The sequence below is a fragment of the Pelecanus crispus genome, chromosome 22 (assembly GCF_030463565.1).
Source record: "Pelecanus crispus isolate bPelCri1 chromosome 22, bPelCri1.pri, whole genome shotgun sequence".
NCBI classification, from domain to species: domain Eukaryota; kingdom Metazoa; phylum Chordata; class Aves; order Pelecaniformes; family Pelecanidae; genus Pelecanus; species Pelecanus crispus.
Genome location: NC_134664.1, coordinates 2,055,771 through 2,078,050, shown reverse-complemented (window position 1 = coordinate 2,078,050; position 22,280 = coordinate 2,055,771). Strand labels below are relative to the sequence as shown.

The 22,280-nt window shown below is 70.0% G+C and overlaps 3 protein-coding genes across 3 annotated transcripts; all 3 read left to right on the top strand.

Moving 5' to 3' along the window:
- Positions 1–829: 829 nt before the first annotated feature.
- On the top strand, positions 830–8,002 carry RORC (RAR related orphan receptor C). The gene is given in 11 exon segments (XM_075724354.1): positions 830–904; positions 1,765–1,906; positions 3,397–3,759; positions 4,842–4,963; positions 5,134–5,266; positions 5,804–5,911; positions 5,987–6,097; positions 7,516–7,533; positions 7,536–7,639; positions 7,843–7,941; positions 7,943–8,002. Coding segments are annotated over 10 exon segments (1,131 nt in total). The 5' UTR covers positions 830–904; positions 1,765–1,893.
- Positions 8,003–11,150: 3,148 nt separating this feature from the next.
- On the top strand, positions 11,151–14,794 carry TDRKH (tudor and KH domain containing). The gene is made up of 12 exons (XM_075724592.1): positions 11,151–11,274; positions 11,542–11,648; positions 11,771–11,960; positions 12,193–12,332; positions 12,406–12,691; positions 13,049–13,215; positions 13,300–13,472; positions 13,753–13,817; positions 13,914–14,065; positions 14,181–14,306; positions 14,426–14,522; positions 14,739–14,794. Exons 1-12 carry the CDS (start codon positions 11,151–11,153, stop codon positions 14,792–14,794), a joined length of 1,683 nt encoding a protein of 560 aa, XP_075580707.1.
- A 1,845-nt stretch (positions 14,795–16,639) lies between these two features.
- On the top strand, positions 16,640–20,389 carry MRPL9 (mitochondrial ribosomal protein L9). The gene is made up of 7 exons (XM_075724513.1): positions 16,640–16,720; positions 17,454–17,613; positions 17,980–18,104; positions 18,482–18,532; positions 18,846–18,947; positions 19,395–19,478; positions 20,258–20,389. The coding sequence occupies exons 1-7, from the start codon at positions 16,640–16,642 to the stop codon at positions 20,387–20,389; spliced, it is 735 nt and encodes a 244-aa protein (XP_075580628.1).
- Positions 20,390–22,280: the final 1,891 nt, after the last annotated feature.

The window sequence follows — 22,280 nt, the reverse complement described above, 5'->3', positions numbered from 1 at the left end:
ACGGGAACTTGGTGGGGACACGGGAGCTCATGGGGTGACACGGGAACTTGGTGGGGACATGGGAGCTCATGGGGTGACACGGGAACTTGGTGGGGACACGGGAGCTCATGGGGTGACACGGGAACTTGGTGGGGACATGGGAGCTCACGGGGTGACACGGGAACTTGGTGGGGACACGGGAGCCCATGGGGTGACACGGGAACTTGGTGGGGACACGGGAGCTCACGGGGTGACACTGGAACTTGGTGGGGACATGGGAGCTCACGGGGTGACACGGGAACTTGGTGGGGACACGGGAGCCCATGGGGTGACACGGGAACTTAGTGGGGACATGGGAGCCCACGGGGTGACACGGGAACTTGGGACAGGGGAGCCCATGGGGTGACACGGGAACTTAGCGGGGACATGGGAGCTCACGGGGTGACGCGGGAACTTAGTGGGGACACGGGAGCTCACGGGGTGACGCATGAACTTAGTGGGGACACGGGAGCCCACGGGGTGACACGTGAACTTGGTGGGGACACGGGAGTCCACGGGGTGACACGTGAGCCGATGGGGGACGTGAGCCTACACGGGGCACGCAAGCCCAACAGCGGTCACGCGAACCCGTGTGGCGACACGTGAACATGTGAGCGACACGTGAGCCCGTTGGGGACACGTGGTCCCACAGGGGACATGTGAGCCCAGGCAGCGCCTGCGAGGACCCAGGCGGCGACACACGGTCCCACGGGTGCCACGTGAGCCCGGGGGGGCCCTGAGCACCCCGCGAGCCCCGGGGGTCCCCGGGCGGGTGCCCACGCCGTCCCTCCCGCCCGCAGCCCACATCGAGGTGATCCCCTGCAAGATCTGCGGGGACAAATCCTCGGGGATCCACTACGGCGTCATCACCTGCGAGGGCTGCAAGGTGGGCCGGGTGCCGGGGGTGCCGGGGGTGCTGAGAGGGTGCCAGGGGTGCTGGGGGTGCCAGGGGTGCCAGGGGCGCCGGGGGGTGCTGGGGGTGCTGGGGGTGTTGGGGGGTGCCAGGAGGGTGCTGGGAGGGTGCCAGGGGGTGCCAGGGGTGCTGGGGGTGCTGGGGGGTGCCAGGGGGTGCTGGGAGGGTGCCAGGGGTGCAGGGGGTGCTGGGGGTGTCGGGGGGTGCCGGGAGGGTGCCAGGGGTGCCAGGAGGGTGCTGGGGGTGCTGGGAGGGTGCCAGGGGTGCTGGGGGTGCCAGGGGGTGCCAGGAGGGTGCTGGGGGTGCCGGGAGGGTGCTGGGAGGGTGCCAGGGGTGCCAGGAGGGTGCCAGGGGTGTTGGGAGGGTGCCGGGGGTGCCAGGGGGTGCCAGGAGGGTGCTGGGGGTGCCGGGAGGGTGCCGGGGATGCTGGGGGGTGCCAGGAGGGTGCCAGGAGGGCGCCGGGGGTGCTGGGAGGGTACCGGGGGGTGCCAGGGGTGCCAGGAGGGTGCTGGGGGTGCCAGGAGGGTGCTGGGGGTGCCGGGGATGCTGGGGGGTGCCAGGAGGGTGCCAGGAGGGCGCTGGGGGTGCTGGGAGGGTGCCGGGGGGTGCCAGGGGTGCCAGGAGGGTGCTGGGGGTGCAGGGGATGCTGGGGGTGCTGGGGGTGCCGGGGGGTGCTGGGAGGGTACTGGAGGTGCTTGGGGGTGCCCGGAGGGTGCCAGGAGGGTGCGGGGGGGTGCCGAGGGTGTCAGGAGAATGCTGGGAGGGTACTAGGGGTGCCGGGAGGGTGCCGGGGGGTGCCGGGGGTGCTGGCACAGGGGTGACCCCCGGCGCAGGGCTTTTTCCGGCGCAGCCAGCAGAGCAGCCTGAGCTACGCCTGCAGCCGCCAGCAGAACTGCCCCATCGACCGGGCCAGCCGCAACCGCTGCCAGCACTGCCGCCTGCAGAAGTGCCTGCGCCTCGGCATGTCCCGCGACGGTGGGTGCCCACCCCGGGCTACGTGTGCAGCCCCCTCCCCACGCCTGGGTGCATCCCCGCACCTGGGCACATCCCCAACCCCAACCCTGGGTGCATCCCCACACCTGAGTGCATCCCCAATCCCAACCCTGGGTGCATCCCCCACCCCAACCCTGGGTGCATCCCCGCACCTGGGTGCATCCCCCACCCCAACCCTGGGTGCATCCCCCACCCCAACCCTGGGTGCATCCCCAACCCCAGCCCTGGGTGCATCCCCCACCCCAACCCTGGGCGCATCCCCACACCTGGGTGCATCCCCCACCCCAACCCTGGGTGCATCCCCCACCCCAACCCTGGGTGCATCCCCCACCCCACACCTGGGTGCATCCCCCACCCCCAACCCTGGGTGCATCCCCCACCCCAACCCTGGGTGCATCCCCACACCTGGGTGCATCCCCAATCCCACACCTGGGTGCATCCCCCACCCCAACCCTGGGCGCATCCCCACACCTGGGTGCATCCCCCACCCCAACCCTGGGTGCATCCCCCACCCCAACCCTGGGTGCATCCCCAATCCCAACCCTGGGTGCATCCCCCACCCCAACCCTGGGCGCATCCCCACACCTGGGTGCATCCCCCACCCCAACCCTGGGTGCATCCCCCACCCCAACCCTGGGTGCATCCCCAATCCCAACCCTGGGTGCATCCCCCACCCCACACCTGGGTGCATCCCCCACCCCAACCCTGGGCGCATCCCCACACCTGGGTGCATCCCCCACCCCAACCCTGGGTGCATCCCCAATCCCAACCCTGGGTGCATCCCCCACCCCACACCTGGGTGCATCCCCCACCCCAGCCCTGGGTGCATCCCCCACCCCAACCCTGGGTGCATCCCCGCACCCGGGTGCATCCCCCACCCCAACCCTGGGCGCATCCCCACACCTGGGTGCATCCCCCACCCCAACCCTGGGTGCATCCCCAATCCCAACCCTGGGTGCATCCCCCACCCCAACCCTGGGCGCATCCCCACACCTGGGTGCATCCCCCACCCCAACCCTGGGTGCATCCCCCACCCCAACCCTGGGTGCATCCCCAATCCCAACCCTGGGTGCATCCCCCACCCCAACCCTGGGCGCATCCCCACACCTGGGTGCATCCCCCACCCCAACCCTGGGTGCATCCCCAACCCCAATGCTGGGCACATCCCCCACCCCAGAAGTGGGTGCATCCCCGGGCCCCGCTCCCACCGCCTGTGCCCGCGGGGCTGTGGCTGCTCGGGGGCCGCAGGACGCCCTGGGGGGGCCGCGGCGTCCCCGGGAGGAAGCGGAGGGGCCGTGGGTGCACCCGGAGGAAGCGGGGCAGCGGGGGCCGCTGCGACACGCGCGTGGGGCCGGAAAGCCCTGGTGCCACAGCTATGTAGGTCGTGGGGAGCCGGGCCGGTGCATGCACACGCGTGCAGACACGTGCGCGGCACGCGTGTCCCCCAGCACCGCCACCGCCTCTCCCCGCAGCCGTCAAGTTCGGCCGCATGTCCAAGAAGCAGCGGGACCGGCTGCACGCCGAGGTGCAGCAGCAGCTGGAGCAGCGGCAGCGGGCGGCCGAGGGGGCACCCACCATCGCTCTGGGGCTGATGGGGTGCCGGGGCCACCCGCTGACCCCCGCCGGCACCCCGGGGTGCCCCGGCACCCACCACAGTGGGACGGAGGGCAGGGTTGCTCCCACGGCGGAGCTGGAGCCGGGGCGGCTGGAGGGGACCAAGCGGGGCCCGGATGGGGACGGGGACGGGGATGGGGACAGGGATAGACCCGATTTCTACCCCCACCCCGATGTTGGTGGCCTCCTGGAGTCACCCACATTCTCCGGCGTGGAGATCGGTGAGTCGCTGGGTGCCACGTGCCCATGGGGGCTGGCTCCATCGCTGATGGGTGGTGGTGGGACCTGGCTCCATCGCTGATGGGTGCTGGGTGGTGGTGGGACCTAGCTCCATTGCTGATGGGTGCTGGGTGGTGGTGGGACCTGGCTCCATCGCTGATGGGTGCTGGGTGGTGGTGGGACCTAGCTCCATTGCTGATGGGTGCTGGGTGGTGGTGGGACCTGGCTCCATCGCTGATGGGTGCTGGGTGGTGGTGGGACCTGGCTCCATTGCTGATGGGTGCTGGGGGGACCTGGCTCCATCGCTGATGGGTGCTGGGTGGTGGTGGGACCTAGCTCCATTGCTGATGGGTGCTGGGTGGTGGGGGGACCTGGCTCCATCGCTGATGGGTGCTGGGTGGTGGTGGGACCTGGCTCCATTGCTGATGGGTGCTGGGTGGTGGTGGGACCTGGCTCCATTGCTGATGGGTGCTGGGTGGTGGTGGGACCTGGCTCCATCGCTGATGGGTGCTGGGTGGTGGGGGGACCTGGCTCCATCGCTGATGGGTGCTGGGTGGTGGTGGGACCTGGCTCCATTGCTGATGGGTGGTGGGGGGACCTGGCTCCATCGCTGATGGGTGCTGGGTGGTGGTGGGACCTAGCTCCATTGCTGATGGGTGCTGGGTGGTGGGGGGACCTGGCTCCATCGCTGATGGGTGCTGGGTGGTGGTGGGACCTGGCTCCATTGCTGATGGGTGCTGGGTGGTGGTGGGACCTGGCTCCATTGCTGATGGGTGCTGGGTGGTGGTGGGACCTGGCTCCATTGCTGATGGGTGGTGGGGGGACCTGGCTCCATCGCTGATGGGTGCTGGGTGGTGGTGGGACCTAGCTCCATTGCTGATGGGTGCTGGGTGGTGGGGGGACCTGGCTCCATCGCTGATGGGTGCTGGGTGGTGGGGGGACCTGGCTCCATCGCTGATGGGTGCTGGGTGGTGGTGGGACCTGGCTCCATTGCTGATGGGTGCTGGGTGGTGGTGGGATCTCGCCCATCGGGGACACAGGCAAGGGCTGCTGGCCCTGTCCCCGAGCCCCCGTGTCCCCGCAGAGCACCTCACCCAGAATGTCCTCAAGTCGTACCGGGAGACCTGCCAGCTCCGTGCCGAGGACCTGCAGCTGCGGCGCTGGGACACCTTCTCCCGTGAGGAGGTCTGCGCCTACCAGAAGAAGGTGAGGTCACCATGGTGGGGATTTAGGAGGGGACACGGCGGTCCGCGGGGCACCCGGAGGATGCCGAGGGCCGGGTGCCCGGGGCTCCGGCATGGCGCGGAGCGATGGGGATGCTCTTGGGGGCTTTGGGGGGGGGGGCATTGGGGTGGGGGTGACGGCCGGTCCCGCAGTCGATGGAGGAGATGTGGCAGCGCTGCGCCGGGCGCATCACCGAGGCCATCCAGTATGTGGTGGAGTTCGCCAAGCGCCTGCGCGGCTTCATGGACCTCTGCCAGAACGACCAGATCGTCCTCCTCAAAGCGGGTACGGGGCCACCATGTCCCCTGTCCCCAGCCCCGGGGTCACCCCGTCCCCTCGTCCCCAGCCCCACAGTCGCTGCTGCCCCCCGCGTCCCCAGCCCTGGTGTCCCCAGGCGATGGGATGCTCTGGTCCCATCGGGGAGGTGACAGTCCCGAGGGTCCCATCGGGGAGGTGACAGCCCCGAAGGGCCACCCTGACCCCCGTGGGGAGGTGACAGCCCCGAGGGTCCCAGCAGGGAGGTGACAGCCCCCAAGGGCCACCCTGACCCCCATGGGGAGGTGACAGCCCCGAGGGTCCCAGCAGGGAGGTGACAGCCCCCAAGGGCCCCACCCTGACCCCCCGTGGGGAGGTGACAGCCCCGAGGGTCCCAGCAAGGAGGTGACAGCCCCCAAAGGGCCACCCTGACCCCCAGCGGGGAGGTGACAGCCCCCGGGGCTGGTGCCGTGGGGGCATCAACCCAACCCTGAGCAGCGGCGCCGTGGGGCCCCGTGTCCCCGGTGCCATCGTTGCCGTCCCCGTCCCGCTGCCGGGCGGCGGCAGGCGCCATGGAGGTGGTGCTGGTGCGCATGTGCCGAGCCTTCAACTCCGACAACCGGACCGTCTTCTTCGAGGGCAAGTACGCTGGCGCCGAGCTCTTCCGATCCCTGGGTAGGGCTGGGGACGTGGGGGGGGGGGACACATGAGGGGACACGTGGGGACATGCGGTGACGAGGGTCCCCCCAGGCTGCCATGAGCTCATCGGCTCCATCTTCGACTTCGCCCAGAGCCTCTGCGCTCTGCACTTCTCGGAGAGCGAGGTGGCCTTCTTCAGCGCCCTCGTCCTCGTCAACGCCAGTGAGGGGCCCCCGTCCCCCCGCCCCGTGCCTCAGCCCCCCGCCCCGCACCCCCTCATTCGGTCCTGGCGCGGGTGCTGGGGTGGGGCGTCCCCCACCCCCCTTCCTGGGGTGCCCCTGGCCCTGGCCCCACCTCGTCCCATCCTCGTCCCACCCTGCCGCGGTCCCACCTCTCCCTGTCCCCCCCCCTGTCCTTGCCGCCATCTCCATCCTCATCCTGTCCCTGGCCCCTTCCTTGTCCATCCCCATCCCTGTCCCTATCCCTGTCCCCATGCCCACCTTGTCCCCGTGCCCATCCTGTCCCTGTCCCCATAATGTTCCCCACCCTCATCCCATCCCATCCTGTCCCTGTCCCCGTGCCCATCCCATCCCCATCCCCATCCTTGTCCATCCCTGTCCCCATGCCCATCCCATCCCTGTCCCCATCCTGTCCCGGTACTCATCCCATCCGATCCCATCCCCATCCCCATCCTTGTCCATCCCTGTCACTGTGCCTATCCCATCCCTGTCCCCATCCTGTCCCAGTGCTCATCCCATCCCATCCCTGTCCCCATCCTTTCCTGGTACTCATCCCATCCCTGTCCCCGTGTCCATCCCATCCTGTCCACATCCTGATCCCATCCCATCCCCATGCCCATCCCATCCCATCCCTGTCCCCGTGTCCATCCCATCCAGTCCCCATCCTGATCCCATCCCATCCCATGCCCATCCCATCCCATCCCTGTCCCCATCCTTTCCTGGTACTCATCCCATCCCTGTCCCCGTGTCCATCCCATCCTGTCCACATCCTGATCCCATCCCATCCCCATGCCCATCCCATCCCATCCCTGTCCCCGTGTCCATCCCATCCAGTCCCCATCCTGATCCCATCCCATCCCCATGCCCATCCCATCCCATCCCTGTCCCCATCCTTTCCTGGTACTCATCCCATCCCTGTCCCCGTGTCCATCCCATCCAGTCCCCATCCTGATCCCATCCCATCCCCATGCCCATCCCATCCCATCCCTGTCCCCATCCTTTCCTGGTACTCATCCCATCCCTGTCCCCATGTCCATCCCATCCAGTCCCCATCCTGATCCCATCCCATCCCCATGCTCATCCCATCCCATCCCTGTCCCCCTGCCCATCCCATCCCATCCCTGTCCCTGTGCCCATCCCATCCCATCCCTGTCCCCCTGCCCATCCCATCCCATCCCTGTCCCCGTGTCCATCCCATCCAGTCCCCATCCTGATCCCATCCCATCCCCATGCCCATCCCTGTCCCCGTGCCCATCCCATCCCATCCCTGTGCCCATCCCATCCCTGTGTCCATCCCATCCCCGTCCCCATCCCATCCCTGTCCCCACCCGTCCCCGTGCCCACCCATCCGTCTCCCGCCCCGTCCCCGTCCCCACGCCACCCGCCGTGTCCCGTCCCCAGACCGGCCGTGGCTGCAGGAGCAGGCGAAGGTGGCGCGGCTGCAGGGACGCCTGGAAGTCGCCTTCCACCTCCTGCTGCGCCGGACCCACCGCGAGGGGCTCCTGGCCAGGGTGCGGGCGCCGGGGTGCCGGGGGGCGCGGGGCGGGTGCCACGGGCACAAGTGGGCTGGGGTGGCCGCGGGCATCGGGGTGGGGGGGGGGGCTGCCACGGGTCACCCCGGGGCGTGGGGCGCCCCGCGCGTGCGACAGGCGTGTCTCCGCTCCGTGCACGCGGCGGCGTCGCCCCGCGACGGCGGGCGTGTGACGGGCCCGTGTCCCCCGCCGGCAGCTGCCGCCGCCGGGGCGCCTGCGGGCGCTGTGCTCGCAGCACGTGGAGCAGCTCCAGGCCTTCCGCCGCCTGCACCCCGGGGTGCTGCACGCCGCCTTCCCCCCCACTCTACCGCGAGCTCTTCGCTTCCGAGGCCGAGACCCCCGGCAGCGCCCGCTGAGCCCCCCCCCGAGGGGGCCCGGACGCCCGGGTCCTCGCCCTGCCCTCCCCCCTGCCCCCTGCCCGCCTGCGGCCGGGGGCGGCGGGGAGCGCCGGCACCCATGGGTGCTCCCACGGCCGGGGGGGCTCCCGCAGCCGGCGGGACACCAGCACCCACGGGGGCTCCGGCACCCGCCGAGGATCCAACGCTCACAGGGGCTCCGGCACCCGGAGGGGCTTCGGCACCCAGCGATGCTCCATCGCCCGGTGATGGGCTGTCACCCATGGAGGGTCCGTCAGCCGGTGATGGTCTGTCACCCGGTGGGTGACACCTCTGTCACCCAGAGTTTTGTCACCCGGTGATCCTCCGTCACCCAGAGGGGCTTCGTCACCTGGTGATACTGCATCACCCAGTGATGGCCTGTCACCCGGCCATGCTCCGTCACCCAGCGATGGCCTGTCACCCAGCCACGCTCCATCACCCACTGATGGTCTGTCACCTGGCGGGGCTGTGTCACCCATGGAGGGTCCATCACCCGGTGATGCCCCCGTCACCCAGAGAGGTTTTGTCACCCAGCGATGCTCCGTTGCCTGGTGATGGTCTGTCACCTGCAGGGCTTTGTCACCCTGTGATGCCCCGTCACCCAGCGATGCTCCGTCACCCAGAGGGGCTTCGTCACCTGGTAACACTGCATCACCCAGCGATGGTCTGTCACCCGGCCATGCTCCATCACCCACTGATGGTCTGTCACCTGGCAGGGCTGTGTCACCCATGGAGTGTCCATCACCCGGTGATGCTCCATCACCCAGAGGGGCTTCATCACCTGGTGACACTGCATCACACAGCAATGGCCTGTCACCTGGCCATGCTCCATCACCTGGTGATGGTCTGTCACCCGGCAGGGCTCTGTCACCCTGTGATGCCCCGTCACCCAGCGATGCTCCGTCACCCATGGAGTGTCCATCACCCGGTGATGCTCCATCACCCAGAGGGGCTTCATCACCTGGTAACACTGCATCACCCAGCGATGGTCTGTCACCCGGCCATGCTCCGTCACCCACTGATGGTCTGTCACCTGGCAGGGCTGTGTCACCCATGGAGTGTCCATCACCCCGGTGATGCTCCCATCACCCAGAGGGGCTTCGTCACCTGGTGACACTGCATCACACAGCAATGGCCTGTCACCTGGCCATGCTCCATCACCTGGTGATGGTCTGTCACCCGGCAGGGCTCTGTCACCCTGTGATGCCCCCGTCACCCAGCGATGCTCCGTCACCCATGGAGTGTCCATCACCCCGGTGATGCTCTGTCACCCAGAGGGGCTTCATCACCTGGTAACACTGCATCACCCAGCGATGGTCTGTCACCTGGCCATGCTCCCGTCACCCACTGATGGTCTGTCACCTGGCAGGGCTGTGTCACCCATGGAGTGTCCATCACCCGGTGATGCTCCATCACCCAGAGGGGCTTCGTCACCTGGTGACACTGCATCACACAGCACTGGCCTGTCACCTGGCCATGCTCCATCACCTGGTGATGGTCTGTCACCCGGCAGGGCTCTGTCACCCTGTGATGCCCCGTCACCCAGCGATGCTCCGTCACCCATGGAGTGTCCATCACCCGGTGATGCTCCATCACCCAGAGGGGCTTCGTCACCTGGTGACACTGCATCACACAGCAATGGCCTGTCACCCCGGCCATGCTCCGTCACCCAGTGATGGTCTGTCACCCCGGTGGGACTCTGTCACCCGGTGATGCCCCATCGCCCAGCGGTGCTCTGTCACCCACGGAGTGTCCATCACCCGGTGATGCTCCGTCACCCAGAGGAGCTTCGTCACCTGGTGACACTGCATCACCCAGTGACGGCCTGTCACCCCGGCCATGCTCCGTCACCTGGTGATGCTCCGGCACCCAGAGGGGTTTTGTCACCCGGTGATGCCCCGTCACCCAGAGGGGCTCCGTCACCCAAGCAGGATCCGTCACCCGGCAGGGCTCCATCGCCCAGTGATGTGCTGTCACCCGGCGAGGCTCCGTCACCTGTGGGTGCCCCGTCACGGGGGGACGCCCCCGTCACCCGGGGGTGCCTCCTCACTTGGGGGTGCTCCCTCACCCACGGGCGCTCCAAAACTGGGGGGTGCCCCGTCACGGGGGGACGCCCGGTCGGGCCCCCACCCCGCAGAGCACTTCGGGGTCCCCGGGGCCGCGGCGGGCGCTCGGCCCCACCCGGGGCGGGGGTCAGGCCCACGGCCACGGGCTCCGGCGCGGGCGAACACGCGTGGCCCGCCCCGGGGGGCCCGGCCGGGGCCGGGGCGGTACCGCGGTGCAATAAAGGCGTTTTGGGGGACGGCGCGTGCGTGGGCTCCGTCACGGGGGGAACGGGGCGCGGGGGGGGGGGGGGCAGGGGGTGACACGGGTGGCACCGGGTGCGGCGCACACGGCGCGAGCCCCGCCCCGCCCCCGCGACCCCACGGCCACGCCGCGCGGGGCATTGTGGGGCGGGGCAGAGCGCCCACCTCCGCGCTCTACGGGACCCCCCGCACGTCACTCACCGCTCGGGGCGGGGCCGAGCCCTCCTCTGCTGCTCGCTGATTGGCTCCAGCCGGCGACGGCGCGGCGCGGATTGGCCGTTTTATTCCCAGGCAAAGGGGCTGTGCCCCGCCCCCCTCGCCCCTCTCCTCCCTCCCCCTCCTGTGGGAGGCCGTCCGGGGATTGGCCGCCGCCCCTTTGGCGGTGATTGGTGGGGCGGGGAGGAGCGGCGCTATGATTGGAGCGTGGCGGCGGGGGGCGGGGCTGGCGGCGGCCGGGCGCGTGAGGCAGCGGCGGCGGCTCGAGGGGCGGCGGGGCGCGGGGCGAGGCCGGGCCGGGGCGGGTGCCCGGGGCTGGTACCGGTACCGGTACCCGGGGTCGGGCTCCCCGGGGAGCTTGAGGCCGCCCCGGGTAGGCGGCGGGACCGCGAGGGTCCGTGCCCGCCCGCCTGCGTCCGGGAAGCGCGGCCTGCTCCGGCGGGACCGGGGCTGAGGCGGGCTCCGGCCTGAGCCCCCTGCAGCGCCTGTGCGGGCGGGAGCGGGGGTGGCGGGGGGTGCCTCGGTGCGGGGGGCTCGGCCTGGCCCCCCGGGCCCGGCTGGGGAGGGGCTCCCGGTAAGGCCTCTCCTCCCTCAGGCCGGGGACGATGGCGGCGGAGCGGGGTTGCTGGAGCAGCCTGACGACGCTGCAGAAAACCGCGGTGGTCTTGGGGATCCCGGCCGGTGCCACCGTCCTCTACATCCTGTACCGCAGGTACCGGGAGAGCCGAGGTGGGTGTCGCAGCCCCCCCGTGTCCTTCCCACCCCCTCCCACGCGTGGGCTTGAGGGTTCAGCCGCCTCCCCCGTACCCCGACCTCCCCTCGCCTTCCCCAGACGTGAACGCCCCTGGGATTTCCAGAGCTGCTGAGGGCCCCCTCCCTGGCTTTGCCCACTTTGAATTTCCTTTTTTACTGTTTATAACCCCCCCCCGGGGGTTTCCCCCTCCCTGGGCCGGTGGACGTGGCTGTGGAGACCGGCTGCCGTCACTCTGCCCGCAGAGGAGCGGCTGATCTTCGTGGGAGATGAGGAGCTGGAGATCGAGATGCGAGTTCCCCGGGCGGCCGTGAAATCCATCATCGGCCGGAAGGGAGCCACCATCAAAAAGGTAAGGGACGCTGGAGGCGTGCAGGGGTGACGGGAGAGGGCCGAGTTGCTCCTGCGGGACGTTTATTGGGAGCCCCAGTAAACGGCAGCTGGGGGCTGGTCCCCCCCGCCCTGTGCCCGCAGCTAAGCCAGGAGACGGGGGCTCGCATCGACATGGAGAGAGAGGACGAGGGCGAGGAGACGGTGCTGCTGATCTCGGGCTCCCCGGGCCAAGTCTGCCAGGCGAAAGCCGCCGTCCACCAGATCGTGACGGAGAGTGCCCCGGTGTCAGAGCAGCTCTGCGTGCCCCAGAGAGCCGTCGGCAGGATCATCGGTACCCCTGCTCCCCCCCAGGGCCCTTCCATCCCCCCAGGGAGGCAGGGGCCAGCGGGAGGTGTCACGAATTTACCCTCTTGGTGTCCGTGGCGGCAACAGCTGCTGCCAAAAGCCCCAACAGCGTGTGTCGGGGCAGGAGAGCCGCTCCGCTTCCCTGCGGGATGGAGCCCGCTTCCTGCTCTGAGTCCGCTCCGCCTCGGTTTCCCAGGGTTTTCCCCTGTCTCCCATAGGCCGGGGCGGCGAGACGGTGCGGAGCATCTGCCGCAGCTCGGGGGCCAAAGTGCTCTGTGAGCGCGAGGCCGACGCCGGCCTGGCCCCGAACAGGGTCATCCAGCTCTCGGGGACGCGGAAGGAGGTGGCAGCCGCCAAGGTGAGCAGGAGGCAGTGGGGCCGGTGCACGGCTCGGCCCCCGAGCCCAACCCTCTCCTCTTTCCCCCCCCAAGAAACTCATCATGGAGAAGCTGATGGAAGACGATGCTTTCTGGAAGGAGCTGGCCCACTCGACGGCGATGCGGTGCCAGCGCAAGCAGCCCCTGGGCAGCCAGCGGGAGCGGGAGCCGTTCCCCGATGGGGCACTGGAGCACAGGGAGGAGGACGGGGGCTCGTCCTGGGGCGAAGGCTCGCTCCCGGGCCAGGCTCCCTTTGAGGAGGCGGAGGAGCTGGAGGATGAGAGCAAGGAGCTGGAGGAGCCGGCGGCAGGGCCTGACACGGCAGTGCCGAAATTTGAGAGTAAGAGAAGTGTTTGTGTTGTCCCCAGGGTGCATCGGGAAAACTGCGCTGGGGGGGAACACATCTGCTCGGGTCCCTTAGGGACCTGCAGAGCGTCGGGATCCATTTTAATGGCACCGGGTCACCCCGGATTGCCTGTGGCTCCATTCCCTGGAGTTGTTCCCTCTGTCCCTGCTCCGGGTGTTGACGTGGCCAGAGCTGAGGCCGGGCAGGAGCCCTTTGTCCCGCGGATGGTCCGAGATGCGTCTCTGCGAGCGGGATCTGTGGGTCAGCTTCTCCCCATCTCTGCGGGAGGCTGGGGGTGCCCTTGGCCGCCCCGTCCTGCTCTCACCGGAGCTCCCCGTGCCTCTCCCATAGTTCCCAGCCCCGATTTCAGCTTCCACGCCGACGAGCACCTGGAAGTTTACGTCTCGGCTGCGGAAAACCCCAACCACTTCTGGATCCAGATCATCGGCCAACGCAGCCTGCAGCTGGACAAGCTGACCACCGAGATGCGGCAGTATTACCAGAGCAGCGGCCGCGCGGTGAGACCCCGCGGGGCGCCGGCCTCGTGTCCCCCAGCTCCCCTTGCCCGTCCTGGGGATGTCACCCGCCCTGTCCCCCCCCAGGCAGAGCTCTCGGCTGTCCAAGCAGGGGACATCGTGGCCGCTCCCTACGTGGACAGCAGCGAATGGTACCGAGCCCGTGTCCTGGGCACCCTGGAGAACGGCAACTTTGACCTTTACTACGTGGATTTTGGGGACAACGGGGAGGCCCCCCGTGAGGCGCTGCGAGCCCTGCGGTGAGCACAGGCTGGCACCTGGGGAAGAGCTCCGGGAGGGGACAACGGGGCCGTGGTTTGACGTCCCCAGGGAAGCTTGCAGCGTGGCCTGGGCGAGGGCTCGTGGCTGCGTCACCGGAGGCATTAGCCGAGGCAGTTTGGTGTTTTGTGAAGCGGTTGCAGCGTGAGGAGCTGCGGAAATCCCCGGGGAGCCGGGCTCGCGGCTGTGGTGGGCTGCCCTCGCTGGGAGAGCCAGCAGCTCCGGCAGCGTGGTGTCACGGCGGCTTTCTCTCCCCGTCAGGAGCGATTTCCTGAGCCTGCCCTTCCAGGCCATCGAGTGCAGCCTGGCCGGGATCGTGCCCGCTGGTGAGCAGGGAAGGGGCCCCAGGCAGCCCCTGGGGGAGGCGGGGGGCTGGATTCGGAGTTGTCCACTGCGCTCATCCGGCAAATCCTCTCCCGCAGGAGACGAGTGGGAAGAGGCGGCGCTGGATGAGTTCGACCGCCTCACCCACTGCGCCATGTGGAAACCTCTGGTGGCAAAAATTTCCAGTTACGCCCAGTCTGGGCTGTGCCCCTGGCCGAGGGTCAGGCTCTACGCCATCCACCGCGGCGAGGTGAGCCCCCGCCACTCTTCCCCCTCTCTCCGTCGGCCGCAAACACGCCCCGGCCCCCCGCCTGCCCCGCTCCCCCCAGCCGCCTGCTCTCCAGCCCCGTCTCATTCCTGCGCAGAACCTGGACGTCGGAGCGGAGCTGGTGCGGCTGGGCTACGCCGTCCCCGCTCCCCAGGAGGAAGAGGAAGGGGCGGTGGGGGACAGCCCCGCGCAGCTGGCGAAGGAGCCCACAGCGGAGACGCCGGTGAGCTGCCGCGGGACTGGAGAAGGCGGCGGCTTCTCCCGCCTGGCGACGTTTCCTTGCTGACCCAAAGCCATCCCCGTGTCCTCTGGGAATGGTTCACCCGGTTCTTCCCCGCGCAGGAGGACGTCACCTGCGCCTCCCTGGAGAGCCTTTTGTCGGAGCCCCGGAAAAGTCCAGGCGAGCCCCCCCTGCCCCTGTCCTGCGTCAGCCTGTCGGGTAAGCCTGGTCGCCGAGCCCTCGTGCCAGAGGAGATGCCGGGTGGGAACGTGCCTGGTTACGCCGGGAACACGCCGGCCGAGGCCTCTGGCACCGGATTGGGCCCCCGCGGCGTGGAGCTGCCGGTTCCCTCTGGCACCGCGCGGCTGCCCCAAGGCTGCGGCGCTCCCCGGGACGGGACGGCGTTCCCTAAAGCGGGTCCCTCGCTCCGCGCAGACAGCGCCTCCGGCAGCGGCGAGGACGTCGTCCTGACCGAGAGGAGCTCCCGGTGATGCCCCCGCCAGCCGGATCATCCCCGCGGAGACCCCCGGGGAGCGCAGAGCGGGAAGGTGCGGGGCTCTCCGCTCCCGCCCGTGCCGGAGAGCGAGCTCGGGGAGAGCCGAGGCGAGCCGCCTCCGGCGGGAGCTTCCCGAGGGATTCAGTGCCTGTGTTCACCCGTTTGACTTTAAAATGGTTTCCCAGCACCACTGCTCTCTTTGCTGCCTGCCTGGCCTTGCCACCGCTCCGGGGTCGGTTGCCCGCCATCGCGGTTGGGTTGTTGCCCCCCAGCCCGGTTTCACCGCGAGGGGCCAGAGCCGCTCTGCTGTCCCGAGTCCGTAAAAATGGCACGGTGGGGACCGACGGGCTCCCGGCGTTCCTGACGGGGGGAATGGCCCCGCTGCCCCCGGGGGGCTTCCAGCCCCCGGGGGGAGGCTGCTGGGGCCGGGCCGGGGAGAACTGGCGGGGGGGCGGGGAGCCCCCGGTTTGGGGGCATCTGGGGGCTCGGGGCCACTGGGGGGCAGTTGGGGCTACTGGGGCGGGTCTGGGCTACGGCGGGGGGTGGTGCAGGCTACTGGGGACAGGTCTGGGCTACGGCAGGGGATGGTGCAGGCTACTGGGGGGGGGTCTGGGCTATGGCGGGGGGTGGTGCAGGCTACCAGGGGGCAGTTGGGGCCACTGGGGGGAGGGTCTGGACTACTGGGTAGTAGTTGGGGCCATGGGAGGTGGCAGTTGGGGCCACTGGGGAGGGTCTGGGCTACCAGGGGGCAGTTGGGGCCACTGAGAGGGGGGTCTGGGCTACCAGGGGGTGGTTGGGGCCACCGGGGCAGGTCTGGACTACTGGGGGAGAGGTGGGGCCACTGGGGAGGGTCTGGGCTACCAGGGGGGTGTGGGGCATTGGGGGGGGAATAGGGGCCACCGGGGTGGTCTGGGCTACTGGGGAGGCAGTTGGGGCCACGGGGGGGGTGGTGTCTGGACTACCGGGGGGGGGGAGTTGAGGCCACCGGGGGAGGGTCTGGGCTACCAGGGGGCAGCTGGGTCACCGGGGGGGTGTGGGGCATTGGGGGGGCGGTTGGGGTCACCGGGGGGGTGTCTGGGCTACCGGGGGGGGGGGGGGGGTGTCTGGGCTACCGGGGGCGGTTGGGACCACCGGGGGGGGGGGTGTCTGGGCTACCGGGGGCGGTTGGGGCCACCGGGGGGGGGGGGTGTCTGGGCTACCAGGGGCGGTTGGGGCCACCGGGGGGTGTCTGGGCTACTGGGGGCGGCTGTGCCACCGGGGGTGTCTGGGCTACCGGGGGCGGGGTCTGGGCTACCGGGGGGGAGTTGAGGCCACCGGGGGGAGGGTCTGGGCTACTGGGGGGCAGCTGGGTCACCGGGGGGGTGTGGGGCATTGGGGGGGCAGTTGGGGCCACCGGGGGGGGGGGGGGTGTCTGGGCCACCGGGGGCGGCTGGGCCACCGGGGGCGGGGCCTGGGCTACCGGGGGCCGCTGGGTCACCGGGGGGGTGTGGGGCATTGGGGGGGAAGTTGGGGTCACCGGGGGGGTGTCTGGGCTACCGGGGGCGGTTGGGGCCACCGGGGAGGGGTCTGGGCTACCGGGGGCAGGTCTGTGCCACCGGGGGTGTCTGGGCCACCGGGGGCGGGGTCTGGGCCACCGGGGACGGCTGTGCCACCGGGGGTGTCTGGGTCACCGGGGGCGGGTCTGGGCCACCGGGGGTGTCTGGGCTACCGGGGGCGGGGCCTGGGCTACCGGGCCGGCTATCCCGCTGTCCCGCCGGCCGCAGCGGGCCGTGGGTGCTGCGCAGGCGCAGGCGCGGGGCCCCCTGTGCGCAGGCGCGGCGGGAGCGGGGCGGGGGCCGCCATGTTGGGCCGGGGGGCGGCGGGGGGCTGCGGCCTCCTGCTGCGGGCGGCGAGCCGGGCCCTGAGCCTCAGCCACGGCCGGGTGAGGGCCGGGGGCTTCTGCGGGGGGGCTGCCGGGGCTGCCCGGGTACCGGGGTGGGCGGCTGGGCGCTGGGGGTTGCGGGGTGTCCGTGAGGGGGGTGCTGGGGGTGCGGGGTGTCCGTGAGGGGGATGGGGGGTGTGGAGTGTCCGTGAGGGGGGTGGGGGGTGCGGGGTGTCCGTGAGGGGGATGGGGGGTGCGGGGTATCCGTGAGGGGAGCGGGGGGTGCGGGGTGTCCGTGAGGGGGGTGGAGGGTGCTGGGGGGGGGGGTGTCGCTGGGGGGGTGCGGGATGTCCGTGAGGGGGGTGGGGGGTGCTGGCGGGGTGGGGGGTGCTGGGGGGGTGCGGGGTGTCCGTGAGGGGGGTGCTGGGGGCGGCTGTTGGGTGCTGGGGAGCGGGGGGTGTTCATGGAGCGTGTGAGGCCCTGCACAGGGGCGTCGGGGCATCCATAGGGGTGCGGGAGGGGGTATAGAGCGTATGGGCATGGGGAGCGCTCGGTTGGGCGCCGGGGGGTGTCGGGCTCACCCAGGGGGCAGCCACCTTGTCCCCGGGGGATTTGTGGCCCTTGTGTCGGACGGGGAGGGGATGGGGAGGGCGGGGGTGACCCTGACTTTTGCAGGGGGGTGTGTGCGTGTTTTCCTCTCGCCTCGGTCGCTCCTCCCCGCGAGGGAGCGGGATTCGCGGCCAGGAAGCGCCCGGGTTCCTCGGCTGCGGGCTCACTGTCCCTCCCGGGCCAGGGGACGGTGGTGGTGGAGCGGTGGTGGCAGGTCCCGCTCAGCAAGGAGGGGCGGCAGCCCCGCCTGCACCCCCGGAGGCACCGTGTCTACCGGCTGCTGGAGGACACCAAGCACCTGCCCAAGAAGGATTTGGAGCTGATCCTCACCCAGTCGGTGGAGAGTGCGTGCCTTTTCACAGGCGTTCGCCTTCCTGCAGCAGTGCTGGGCCCCAGCTGGGCACCGGTCTCGGGGCTTAATTCGGTTTCTGTCGCATTTCGCCCTCGCCCGTGTAGGGGAGAGGCAGGATCCCCCCAGTTAGTCCCCGTTCCCAATGATCTGGTGGTGGCAGGGATTCATCCGTCAGGCTGCGGGCTGGTTTAGGGTTGCGGAGTCCCGAAACCGATAATTTTGTGGTATTTTGGGTCTTTTTTCTTTTTTAAATCTCTGTCAGATGGAACCTCAGAGCTGCTGTGGGGGCTGCGGACCTGGCGCTTCTCCAGCGCACGCCTTGCTAACATCACCTCTTCTCTCGCCCCTGTCCTCACAGATTTGGGGAGCCGGGGTGACTTGGTCAGCGTGAAGAAACACGTGGGTCGTAACAAGCTCCTGCCCCAGGGGCTGGCTGTCTACGCATCGCCGGAGAACAAAAAGATGTTCGAGGAGGAGAAGAAGGTGAGTCGGCATGCAGGGGATTCTCTGAGCCCGGCCGGGGTGTTTTTAGCCTGTCCACGCTTTGAAATCAGGAGATCTTAAAGAAGGGGCAGAGATGTCGGTTTAAAAGGGTCGGGTGCTCTTTGGGATCGCCCCTGTCTCGCTCCACCCACGTGCCTTTGGTTGTGTGGGGCGTGATCTGCCGATTGCCTTAGAAATACGGTCCCGTGATGAGCCCCACTTGTTAATAGATTCCTTTGCGGAGTGCCGAAGGGTTTGCGCTGACAGGGGAACCCTCGGTGCCTCTGCCTTTCCCCTGGCAGCGTGCAGGCTGCCCGGCACACGGCGTTGCCGAGCCTTTCTTTAATTTCTTCTTCTCCATCCCCTTTTCCTCGCAGCTGCGCCAAGAAGGGAAGCTGGAGGTGCTCCAAACCCAGAGCGGGGAGAAGGTGAGCGCAGGGGCACCAGCGAGTCTAAAGTTGTTCCAGAGAGATCTGTGAGTCCTGGAAAGCGCAAAGCCTCAGCCGGAGCCTCTTGGCCAGGGGCCGGGAGCCTTTTCCCTCCAGCTGTGGCTCGAGCAGGCAGCTGCCTGCTTTGTGTGCTTCCCGGAGCTGGGTTGAGGGCCGGGGCACCCCTGTACCCCCAGCACCCCCCTGCTCGCTTGCCCGAGCCCCTCAGGCCCTCACCGACTTCCTGCCTGGAGCGTTGGGAGCGCAGCACTCTCCCCTCCGCTCCCCGACACCTTTCTCCTCGCTTTTACAGACCATCAGGTTCCTCAAGAGCTGCCGCCTCGAGGTGGGCATGAAAAACAACGTCAAGTGGGAGCTGAACAACGAAATCGTGGCTCGCCACTTCCTCAAAAACGTGAGTGGTTCTTGCCGGCGTTGCCTAGAGCCAGCTCCGCGCCGGCTGGGAGCTCTTTGCCGCTGCCAGGAGCTCCCATGCGTGAGCGGAGCCGCGGGAATCAGTTGTGGGGGCCCAAATCCCAGGGCGGGGCGGGGCGGGGGGACGTCGCCGAAGGGGTTTAGCTCGGGTTTGAGGAGCCAGCGGCGCGTCCGTAGCTGGTTTGGGGCTCAGCCGCGGCGCGTGCCGAGAGCAGCTCAGCAGAGGGTTTAAGACCTTAAAGGGCTTAAGAAAGGAAGACGATAAACGGGGAGGCGAGGCCGCGTCCCTCCCGCGGGCAGCGCGGGGCCCGGCAGCTCTGCCCTTGCCGTGCCGGTGTCCCGTTAAGGGGCCGGGGAGCCAGGGCGGGGGGCTGTGGGCTGCCCCCGCTCCCCAGCCTTCACTCCCAGGCCTGGCTTTGTTTCTCAGCTGCGAGTTTTCGTGCCTCCCCACGCGCTGAAGCTGCCGGAGGAGCCCATCACCCGGTGGGGCGAGTACTGGTGCGACGTGACGGTGAGCGAGGGGCCCTTCCGTCCCCACCTCTCCGTCCCCGCCTCTCTGTTCCCTTCCCAGCTCTGCGAGCGCAGCCCCGCTGTGCCTCAGTTTCCCTTCTCCGCACCTCTCCGCCTCGCACAACCCGTCCCGGTCTCCCACAGGGGTCTGCCGCCAGCGGTTTTGCCCACGTGCCTGCAGCAGAGAAACCCCGAGCCGAGCCGGCGGTGCCCGGCCTCTGGCACAGGGTGGGGTGTGAGGAGCGGAAATACTTTATTTAAAAAAAGAAACCCAACAAAAAACCCCATCCCCATGACCTAGATAGACGAGAGCATCTCCTCGCCCGCCGCCATTCATCTTTTGTCCTTCCCGGCTCCTCCAGGGAGCGGAGCCGGCTCCGAAACCACCTCCCGTGGCTCCGAATCCGTGTCATTGCCGCCGGGCGCCTCGGCAAAGGCTCCCGCTTCGTTCCCTGCGCTGAATCCCCGCGGCGAGCGGGGAAGGGAAGGGGCGAGGGCACCCCGCTTCCCTCCCGCTTCCCTCCCGCTTCCCTCCCGCTTCCCTCCCGCTTCCCTCCCGCTTCCCTCCCGCTTCCCAGCTTTCCCCTGCTCCTCCCCGAGCTCAGACCCCACCGGGATTTAGGGTCGGAGCTCCCGTGGGCGCAGGACGGGGGAAGAGAAAGGCGAGCAGCCGCAAGCCGGAGCGCAGCAGCCGCTCCCTGCTCTATGGGGGGTACGGGGGGGTGGTCACGGGGGGGGCTCCCCAACCGTGACCCCCCCTTCCCTCCTCCCGTGCCGCAGGTGAATGGGCTGGAGACCGTGCGGGTGCCCATGGCCGTGGTGAAGTTCCTGCGGCCCAAGACCAAGCGCTACAAGCACTGGCTGGCGCAGCAGCAGGCGCAGCTGGCGGCACGCCGGGACGCGCTCCTCTGAGCCCGGGGGGGGGCCGCCGCGTGCGCCCCACCGCGTGCCCAGCGCCCGTTCGGTGCCGGTAGGCGCTGGGGGAGCGGGAGGGGGGTTTCCCCGGGAAGGATTTGGTGTGGGGCTGGTCTGGCACGGTGCCCCCCGGCCCTGCTCCTGCTGGCACCGCTGCACCGAATAAAGGGCGTGGTGGGGGTCCCCTTCCCGGGCACGGTGGGGTGCAGCTCCCCGGGGACCCCCCGTACACCCCCTCGCTGCACCCACACCCCCCCCCGCGACGGCACCTTCTCCCCCCAGCCCCCCTGGGAGCACCGGTGGGGGACGGTGACGCCGTGGGGGACGGTGACGCCGCAGCAGCACAGGACGCTGGGCGTGGGGTCTCAGCGCCTGTTATTGGAGCGAGACCCCATGCCCCCCCCTGCTGCCCCCCGCCTCAGGGCGCTGCTCCCGGCCTTCCCAGCTCCTCCTGGATCCGGCCCGGCAGCTCCGGCTGCGTGAAGTACCCTGGGGGGCAGGGGGGGAGCGGGAGGCTGGGCCCCCACCCCTGTGGGCTGTGGGGGCCCTCCTATGCCCCCCCCAGGCTGTGGGGACCCTCCTATGCCCCCCCCTGTGCTGTGGGACACCCGTGCCCCCCCCGTGGGCTGTGGGGACCCCCCAGTGTCTGCCCCTGTGGGCTGTGGGGTCCCCCCCATGCCCCCCCCGAGGCTGTGGGACCCCCATGCCCCCCCCAGCCTGGGCTGTGGGGTCCCCCCCATGCCCTGCTTGTGGGCTGGGGGACCCCTGTGCCCCACCCCGTGGGATGTGGGGACCCCCCCGTGCCTCCCCGGGCTGTGGGACCCCCGTGGCCCCCCCGTGTAGGTTGTGGGGACCCCCCCCCCCGGGCTGTGGGACCCCCGTGGGCTGTGGGGACCCCCCCGTGCCCCCCTCACCTGCAGCGAACTCCAGGACGTCGGCCGGGCGCTGGAGCAGCAGCTCCCTGCAAGAGTGTGGGGGGGGGGGACACACAGCGGGGTTTGGGGGGGGCACAGGGTTTTGGGGGGAAGGGGCTGTTGTGTGTGTTCCCGCTGCGGCAAATGGGAAGCGGTTCGGCCCGATCCAGGTGTTTCTGTGGAATTCCTTGGCGGGGGGGGGTGGGGAAACGGACACGGGGGGGGAGTGGGGAAACTGAGGCACGGGGGGGGAGTGGGGAAACTGAGGCACGGGGGGGGGAGTGGGGAAATAGGCACGGGGGGGGAGTGGGGAAACTGAGGCACGGGGGGGGGAGTGGGGAAATAGGCACGGGGGGGGAGTGGGGAAACTGAGGCACGGGGGGAGTGGGGAAACTGAGGCACGGGGGGGAGTGGGGAAACTGAGGCACGGGGGGGGAGTGGGGAAACTGAGGCACGGGGGGAGTGGGGAAACAGGCACGGGGGGGGAGTGGGGAAACTGAGGCACGGGGGGAGTGGGGAGGGGGGCACGGGGGGCCGCGTCCCACCTGAGGAAGCCCCGCAGCAGCAGCCGGGTCTCCGGGTGCGCCCGCAGGTACCGCTCGCTGCTCAGGCGGAGCGGGGGCTGCGGGGGGGGGGGGGCTGTCACCCGTGGGTCGGCCCACGCCACACCCCGGCATACCCCCCCCCCCCCCCCCCAAAAAAGCACTGTGCCGCGTCACGCAGGGCCGCACCGCCGCGGGGGGGGGGGGGGGGGGTGGCACCGCACCCCCCCCCCCCAGTGTCCCCCACGTGCGATCGTGTGCCGGGGGGTGGGGGTCCCCCCGTGGGTGCCCCCGCCCCACGGCACCTGCTGGGGACGCGGCGGCGGTTGCGGCGACGCCATCTTGGCTGCGGCCGGAGCGGCCGGTCGCCATGGCAACGGGGGGGGGGGGGGCGACACGGGGCTGTGTCCCCGTGGGGGGGGGGCTCCGGTG

Excerpts from the sequence above, each read along its gene's own strand:
- MRPL9 (XM_075724513.1), top strand. The coding sequence starts at position 16,640 with ATGTTGGGCCGGGGGGCGGCGGGGGGCTGCGGCCTCCTGCTGCGGGCG. Across the intron at positions 18,533-18,845 it reads AAACCCAGAGCGGGGAGAAG|ACCATCAGGTTCCTCAAGAG; the intron begins GTGAGCGCAGGG and ends TCGCTTTTACAG. Across the intron at positions 18,948-19,394 it reads CTCGCCACTTCCTCAAAAAC|CTGCGAGTTTTCGTGCCTCC; the intron begins GTGAGTGGTTCT and ends TTTGTTTCTCAG.
- TDRKH (XM_075724592.1), top strand. The coding sequence starts at position 11,151 with ATGGCGGCGGAGCGGGGTTGCTGGAGCAGCCTGACGACGCTGCAGAAA. Across the intron at positions 11,275-11,541 it reads CAGGTACCGGGAGAGCCGAG|AGGAGCGGCTGATCTTCGTG; the intron begins GTGGGTGTCGCA and ends CTCTGCCCGCAG. Across the intron at positions 14,307-14,425 it reads AGCCCACAGCGGAGACGCCG|GAGGACGTCACCTGCGCCTC; the intron begins GTGAGCTGCCGC and ends TTCCCCGCGCAG.